Raw genomic sequence first — 8,839 nt, 5'->3', positions numbered from 1 at the left:
TTAATCTGTGGTTCAATTTCAGAATAAAACATCTTTTATGTGGAAATGACATGTTCTCCTTGTGTTCCTGTGCACCTTTTCTGGGTGCTTCTGTTTCCTTTCACCTACCAAAGTCACAAATGTTAGATTAATTGATGTCTCTATATCTTCTTTGTGGATATTTCCACTATAATAGACTTGTATTCTGTACAGAGTGTAGTCCTAATATGCAACCTATGCTTCCTGGATAGGATCTGGGTATCTGTGCCTCTCACCAGGAATAAACAGCTTATTAATTTTGGATGGATGTTACACAATTGAGAGTGATTTGAATGAATGTAAAAGCTGCAGTTTAAAATGTCTTACAGAGTTTCTTGAGACTTTTTGCAAGTTATCTTTGGTAATGTAACACAACTAACAATTTATACATAAGTAGAATATTTCAGAAGTTTTAAAATAACTAAAATTTGCAGGAAAGTAACAGCTTGAAGTTTTGTAGCAGTTTTTTAAAACATATTAATAATTACTATACAGTATATTAAATACCATCATAAGGTATTTAGTGAGAATAGAACTATCACATAAGAAGAAACACTAAAACAATAGACAAGGTATTCATAAAAGAAAGCTGAGCAGCCACATACTGAAATAGAACTGGGGACAGAGAGGAAACTAAATCTCAAGATAAATATGATTTGAAATGTTGTCATAAATCAGACAATGAGAAATCAGACAAGAAGAGACCATTCACTCCATCATGCTCACCTGGTTCCATTTCTTTATACTCTCATATAGCCTTTATAGTTAACAAAATATGACATTCTCCAGAAACTGATACTTTAGAGTAGCTAATTAACAATCTTTGTGTCTTTGGGAGGTTGTTTCCATCAGAGCAGTGTGCAAAAAACATTGAAAGAACATGCACATTCCACACAGACAGGCCCCTACTTGGAATTAAACCAACAACTGAAGAACAGCAACACAGTTTCAAAAAATGAATGGAATTTCTGCTAACAGAGATACGACTCCTTATGGATAGGAAGAAAAACTGTATTGTAGAGATGCTCCCACAAAATTATTTCTGAGACCTGCTAAACAATAAATGTGTAAGAGGACCAACACCAGGATGCAATCCACCCTTAATTCTACCCTATGTTTCCAAGATAGACTCTGTGTTACCACAACCCTTACCAGGAATAAGAAGCTTCCTATTAATTGATAATCGCTGGAAAATACACACATTATACTAGGATATAATCCTATTTCCATGGTCTGCTTCCCATAACTAGGAAAGGTGTACTATAAAGCTCTTTAGGTATTTTATCTAAATTGATCTGAATCCCCTTACAACAACTAACACTAGGTGTTTTATTATTGTAAAAGCTCAGTCAGTTGTAAAGTGTACTACGAAGCATAGAGCCTTTTGGGTAAGCAAATAGAAGTAGAAAGTATTCTAAACAGATTATGCATTCTTCCCTATGTGAATAATATTAATAGATTTAAAAACTATTTGAAAAAAAAACTACCTAATAAATTTCTAATAATAATTGTTTATTAAATATTATTGTTAACGAGAGGCAGAAAATCGAGGGAAATAAGTCGAAAAAGAGAGTTCCTAATTATAATGGACCAACTGAATATTATTACTAAACAGAACTAATACGGAAGTCGCTGCACGCACTTCGTGTGTACCAAGTATTTTCTTTCACTTTAAGAAGGCGTTTACCGTGTGATACAGTGTGTTTATAAGGATTTTAGAAGTGGTACATGGAAACATTACAGTAACTCTTATTCAACATGGCGAAATCTAATGTTCCTTGTCTGTCTTTCACATGTTCTTTAGATGGCTGAAAATCCTCCACATTCATTTCCTGGAAATAACTTAAAAGTCTTTCAGATACTCAGACTAAAAGCTAAGATACGTACAGTAACGTAACTGAGAAGAACGCAAGCCTAATAATGCCACAAGCGCATGTAGGCTGCAATCAATGGTTAGCCGAGTAATATGATCAAAAAGAACAAGAAACAATAAACGAGAATTAAATCTACACAAATTAAAAAACCAAAGGTGTTCCAAACGGGTGACTGAATTGGATACGACAGAGGGAAGTGAAATGGACTGCGAATATAAATCGATTATCAGCCGCATCTGGACCGTCTGCATTTAATTTATATAACGGAACTAACGATGGCAGCATCAAGTAACTCCAGTTTGTCTGGTTCTTCTATGTCCTCTGGTGAGTAGCCTCTTAAGAACAAACCATTTTGTATTTTGAGAAGTTTAACACTTTAATGAAATGATCAGAAAATATGTAATAGTATGAAAGTGATAATACGATCCCACCTTATCGTGAACCAAAAAAACTTGAATCTGAATCATACCAGAAAATAGTGGGAAATACAGGTTTACGTAATATTTCGAATGCCGTTTATTGAATGATTGATTGAGTGCCTTGTGTGTTATACATTAAAAATATTTTTTTAAATGATAAGCGGTAGCATGATTTTTTAAAGTTCTATACTGCATCCTTAACGCCTAGCTGGTGCAGTGGGTTTTGTTATGAACATGACTCCAGAGGTGTTTTTCCCAAATTAAATCCATCGGACCGGTAGGATCACCACACAATTCGTTTTGTGTTTCTGTGTATTTGGGGCGGTTCAAAATTTAACACCGGGTTGCTTGGAACCTTTCTCTGAAAGGATTACTGCGCGTTCTGTTCAGTTATACACTACAGTACATGCGTATCCTGATAAAGTGAGCTCTGTTTTTTAGTACCAATCAAACATTAAGGAAGGATGATTGATAAACAGGCTTGTCTGTTTAAACGTGTAGGACATCTGTCTTCAATAGATAAGTAACACAATTGCAGCTACAAGATAATTTGATCAAAAGATAATAAACACTATACAACCCTGTGCAGTTCTCTTCAAAAGTATTTTCATTTTCAAAAAGCCTTTTCATTAAAGGCTTCCTGGACCGTTTTAATCGTTATATCCCCCCAACAAACCGCAATAATATACGAAGCTGTTAGATAAAAACCAAAGAAGCAGTAGATAAAATATGCTCTGCCTGGAGAACATTTTCTTTGTCGACGATTTGTCCAACAAGGTTTATAACAGAATAATTAACATGACAACAAAGAGCACAGATGGTTGTATTATCTACTCTGCCATTACAGGTATGTTACTTGTGAAATGTCATGTACTTAATGTTGTCGTATACGTGCTGCAGGTTGTTAGCCACATAGCCTAAAATAACCACGCGTTGAAGACTGTTGTATCTGTTTTGACGTTTTTGTGGCCACCAAATGCTTAGAAGATATTTGAAGTCTTACATGTTCGAGATGGGGAGCCGCACTAATTTAAGCTTTTGAGTTTTAAGAGGTCAGTTTAGCATCATACCTAGTTAACAACTTAGGCTACATGGAAGTTGCATTATGTACTGTACATTTATGAGTTCGTTATTGAAAAATAAAATTGAAAAAAAAAACACCTTTGATTGTGGATTAATGTTTTATATTATTATAAACATTAATGTTAATAGTATATAGTATATAGTATATAGTAGAACAATAGCAATAAGATATGATTCTATGACCAATAAGGTTGATTTATCAAATATTTTTATGTGAAAAGGGTTAAAAAAATTGCATATATTCTTTATGTAGTTTGTTGTTATCTAGTTAAAATATTGCAGACATTGCGATTAAAGGTCTGCTATAATATCTTAACATTATATTGAAAAACATAAATATTGCATTGATTCCATGATAAATTATAACCTTTAAGAGGGATCTATTAGTGCCAGGTCATACGTATCCTATCATTCTTAAGATATCCGAGAATAAATTACTTGACAAAAAATGTCAAATTCGGTTTTAATGAGGTCTAATAAATTAGTGAAAGACATAATTTATTATTAAGTATTGTATAGGTAGTGGACAAAATGGAAACACCTGTGTAAATGAGTGACACCAAGTACTGTATATTGAAAGCAAGAGATTCCATACAGGTGTAATTCATGTGATGGTAAAGCAAGTAATGTCCCAGCATGCTTAGTTGCCTGGTTTCCTTTCAGTGACTCTGAATAGGGGTAATTTTTGGGGTGTGTTGGGCAGGGGTTTCAGTGACCAAGATAAACTTTACTTACAGTATGTACCTATGACTGTCTGTTGCTGCCGGCACATCAGGGGTGTACGAGCTTCATTCTGTGCGAATCCCTCAGTCATTACAATAGTTTAAAATGCATCATGTCAATTGGCGTTTACCCCTCTTTTTGCAAGTTTCAGAGTGAAAGTGCCTAGGGCCTAAGAACACCAAAATCTGGCCCTGAATCCACAGTGGCCGGACTATATAGGACGTGATTCCTTCAATGTATACTGAGATCAGGGTACACCCTAACGATCTCCTTGATATCTGCTGTACCTTATTCTGTAACACAACTGTTTTTACATTGCCTGCAGACTTACAGTGCCTTGCGAAAGTATTCGGCCCCCTTGAACTTTTCAACCTTTTGCCACATTTCAGGCTTCAAACATAAAGATATAAATTTTTTATTTTATGTGAAGAATCACCAACAAGTGGGACACAATTGTGAAGTGGAACGAAATCTATTGGATTTTTGAAACTTTTTTAACTAATAAAAAAATGAAAAGTGGGGCGTGCAAAATTATTCGGCCCCTTTACTTTCAGTGCAGCAAACTCACTCCAGAAGTTCAGCGAGGATCTCTGAATGATCCAATGTTGTCCTAAATGACTGATGGTGATAAATAGAATCCACCTGTGTGTAATCAAGTCTCTGTATAAATGCACCTGCTCTGTGATAGTCTCAAGGTTCTGTTGAAAGCGCAGAGAGCATCATGAAGACCAAGGAACACACCAGGCAGGTCCGTAATACTGTTGTGGAGAAGTTTAAAGCCGGATTTGGATACAAAAAGATTTCCCAAGCTTCAAACATCCCAAGGAGCACTGTGCAAGCGATCATCTTGAAATGGAAGGAGTATCAGACCACTGCAAATCTACCAAGACCTGGCCGTCCCTCTAAACTTTCAGCTCAGACAAGGAGAAGACTGATCAGAGATCCAGCCAAGAGGCCCATGATCACTCTGGATGAACTGCAGAGAACTACAGCTGAGGTGGGAGAGTCTGTCCATAGGACAACAATCAGTCTTACACTGCACAAATCTGGCCTTTATGGAAGAGTGGCAAGAAGAAAGCCATTTCTCAAAGATATCCATAAAAAGTCTCGTCTAAAGTTTGCCACAAGCCACCTGGGAGACACCGCAAACATGTGGAAGAAGGTGCTCTGGTCAGATGAAACCAAAATCGAACTTTTTGGCCACAATGCAAAACGATATGTTTGGCGTAAAAGCAACACAGCTCATCACCCTCAACACACCATCCCCACTGTCAAACATGGTGGTGGCAGCATCATGGTTTGGGCCTGCTTTTCTTCAGCAGGGACAGGGAAGATGGTTAAAATTGAGGGGAAGATGGATGCAGCCAAATACAGGACCATTCTGGATGAAAACCTGTTGGAGTCTGCAAAAGACCTGAAACTGGGACGGAGATTAATCTTCCAACAAGACAATGATCCCAAACATACAGCAAAATCTACAAAGGAATGGTTCACAAATAAACGTATCCAGGTGTTTGAATGGCCAAGTCAAAGTCCAGACCTGAATCCAATCGAGAATCTGTGGAAAGAGCTGAAAACTGCTGTTCACAAACGCTCTCCATCCAACCTCACTGAGCTCGAGCTGTTTTGCAAGGAAGAATGGGCAAGAATTTCAGTCTCTCGATGTGCAAAACTGATAGAGACATACCCCAAGCGACTTGCAGCTGTAATCGCAGCAAAAGGTGGCTCTACAAAGTATTAACGCAAGGGGGCCGAATAATTTTGCACGCCCCACTTTTCATTTTTTTATTAGTTAAAAAAGTTTCAAAAATCCAATAGATTTCGTTCCACTTCACAATTGTGTCCCACTTGTTGGTGATTCTTCACATAAAATAAAAAATTTATATCTTTATGTTTGAAGCCTGAAATGTGGCAAAAGGTTGAAAAGTTCAAGGGGGCCGAATACTTTCCCAAGGCACTGTATTTTTATGAAACCAAGATAGAATTTGGACTTAAGTGGAAAAGACCAGCTATTAATGTTCCAGCTTTGTGACATATAGCTCATCTCACATGTTCCTGGGTGTTTCTATGTTTAAGAGACTAAGGGCCTTCTCGACCTTATACCATCTGTAAACCCTCTGTACATATTATTCAGGGTTACACTTTGAAGGTCATTTCTCAGTCGAACTGCATTCAAAAAAGGCTACCAATGTGACACAATTAAATATAGCATTGTTGGCTATGGTTTGTGATTTTTGTGCTTCTCCTGGCGTGATATTTTCCTGACATTGGTTCTGGTTTGGTAATGACACCTTATACTTGAAAACATGCATTAGAACACCTAAACATAATGAGTGAGTTTCCTCCTTGTAAACCTTTTTGATGACATTGTTCCTATCCTCATTACTTGGCCAGTGTATAATTTGTCTCACGACTATTATGTTTAAAGATGAGAGATTGTAAACAAGTACAATGTGGATAGCTCCATCTACTATTAAATTAATTCACCTGTGGTTAAGAAAAGTGTATTCCAAACCTGACCACAACATTTAAAGAAATAATTATATTGTGTGTTGTCATTGAAAAGAATAATAAGGCATCAGTACCAGTGAGAGAATTTAAATGAACCAGTACTCATGTGTGTCTGACCTAAAAGGTTGAGAAGTATTCAATTAGCTACTGTATTAAGTGAAGTTGTGGTTATCTGTCTGCCTAGAATTCCAGAGGTCAAGGTGCCTTGTATTTGAAAGGATCTTGAAGGGTGCCAATAATTTTGGCACCTATGTTTTTCAGGTTAAACAGCGTTACTTGTTTACAATTGAACCCTGAAATGAAAACATGTTTTAGAAAAAAAAGAAGTATTTCCCTAACATATTAAATATATAAAATATTAAATATCTCATTATCTTTGTGGTTTATTTTGGACTTTTTACTTCATATTTATCAAGGGGTTCCAAGAATTCTGAAGTCCACTATATATGTAGTGCACAGTATAGTTAAGTGCAATTTAAGTACACTATCATTGTAAATGGCATTAAAGTAAAGTAGGTTTATTGCTACATTTAGAACGTCTTTACTCTTCCTAATATATGTTTTTAAATTGTTTTAAAGAAAAAAATACAATGATTGCATGTTACGATCATGTCCTGCACAGTGTCCCGCGCCTAGTGGTTGCCCTGGGAAACCATCTAATTTTCACGAAGGCTCACTGAGTAATTCAGATTTACTTCAGGGGATCTACATTTTGTTTCTTGTAATTAACATCTCTCTATTTAAAGCCAGAGCCCTGCTTCAATGGGGCTCTGTCTTTGTCTTTTCCCCCCCGTCCTGTTTCCCTGTCTGCACTTATTTTTCTCTTGTTCCAGTTTTATTTTTTGCCGGTCCTGTCTGTTCTGGTCTGCACTCTGATTCCCCTGTAGTGATTGCAGCAGTCGCGCTGGGTGATCATCTCACCCTGGGTCCTGAAGCCTGTCTGCATTTCTGCCTGTGGTTCTTGATGCCAAGATACCGCTCCGAAGTCGAATGTCCTATTCTTCCCTGGAAGCCCAGTTTGGATTTCACTCTGTAGCCAAGGCTGCACAAATCTGTGATGGTCTGTCTTGCCAGGGTAGGCTGTCTTGCCTGGGCTAAATGCTGACCACCTGCTTCTTGTTGTTGAGGCAGTCTGATCACAGTCTGCTCAGATTACTGCTGTCTACTTTCACCCTGCTCCAGACGTCTGCAACCTACTCGGACCCTGATGTTCTCCGGTCTGCTTGTACCCTGCCCCGGATCATGGCAACGTGCTCGTGATCTACTCCAGACATCTACAGCTTATTCAGACCTTGACCCAGATACACTCTGTTCTGCTCGCACTCTGCCCCGGATCTAGGCAGCCTGCTCACACCTGGCTCCAGTATACATGGACCTGCTCACACCCTGCCATGGATCATGGCAGCCTACTCGTACTCCACTCCAGACCTCTGCAACCTGCTCGGACCCTGTCCCTGATCACCGCAACCTTGAGGACTGGTCTGTACAGAGGCTTTGTCTGTGCAGTTCCCTCACCTCCTTGCCCACAGCCCAGTTCTGTTCCCAGTTTGTGCCCTGTCCCTTTTCGCCTTTTCTGTTCCGTGTCTTTTTCTGGCTACTCTTCTGGCTCTTCTTCGGGGCAGCTTCCTTCCTTGGTTCAGGGCTCTCTCCCTTTCCTCACATTCTTTGTTCTCGGGCTGTCTGGGTTCTGCTCTGTCCTGTTCTCCCTGTTTTTCAGAGCAGAGCCCTCTGTTCTGTCCTGGGCAGCCAGGCATCCTGTATCCGATCTGTCTGGAGAGCATTTCTGTTAGCCAGGCCTCCCTGAGGATTCTTGTTTCAAGGCTCTGACTGGGACTGCTCCTGGCCGCTGTACTGACTCAGGGCTCTGAGAGTTGAGAGGGTTGTTGGGACGAGTCCTTGCCGCCCGTCCTTGCAGATATCTTCCCCAGTGGGTCTAGAGGACAATTCCGATCGCATCCATGCATCTCTGTCAGAAAGAGCACCTGGGAGACCGTATTGACATGGTCTGGCTGCGCCTTGAATCACCGGCTCCCGGGCCCTCTGACTAGATCACTGTGAGGGGGTTACCTGCCTCGCCTGCTCAGCGAGACCCCTCCTCTCAGTTGAGTCCCAGGGAGCATCTCAGATGCACTCCAAGGAGACTACTTTTCTGTCCCGTGCATCAGCCAGGGAGTGTGCTGGCCTGCTCCGCTGGCTATCTGGAGGACTGCC

At 39.4% G+C, this 8,839-nt stretch overlaps 1 protein-coding gene across 4 annotated transcripts in view; it reads left to right on the top strand.

Moving 5' to 3' along the window:
* The first annotated feature begins 1,673 nt into the window (after positions 1-1,673).
* The window catches only part of chn2 (chimerin 2), a 137,936-nt gene continuing 130,770 nt past the window's right edge, over positions 1,674-8,839 (top strand). For 2 of the 4 annotated variants that reach the window (XM_088601598.1, XM_088601599.1), the window contains exon 1: positions 1,679-2,216. In XM_088601598.1, coding sequence (XP_088457724.1) covers positions 2,168-2,216 — 49 coding nt within the window. In that variant the 5' untranslated portion in view covers positions 1,679-2,167. Of the gene's footprint in view, positions 2,217-2,953; positions 3,159-8,839 lie in introns of those variants that run through there. The other 2 variants (XM_088601597.1, XM_088601594.1) reach the window with 2 other exon arrangements.

The sequence above is a fragment of the Lepisosteus platostomus genome, chromosome 12 (assembly GCF_059453375.1).
Source record: "Lepisosteus platostomus isolate fLepPlt1 chromosome 12, fLepPlt1.hap1, whole genome shotgun sequence".
Taxonomy (NCBI): Eukaryota; Metazoa; Chordata; class Actinopteri; order Semionotiformes; family Lepisosteidae; genus Lepisosteus; species Lepisosteus platostomus.
This window is presented reverse-complemented; position numbering and strand designations above follow the sequence as displayed.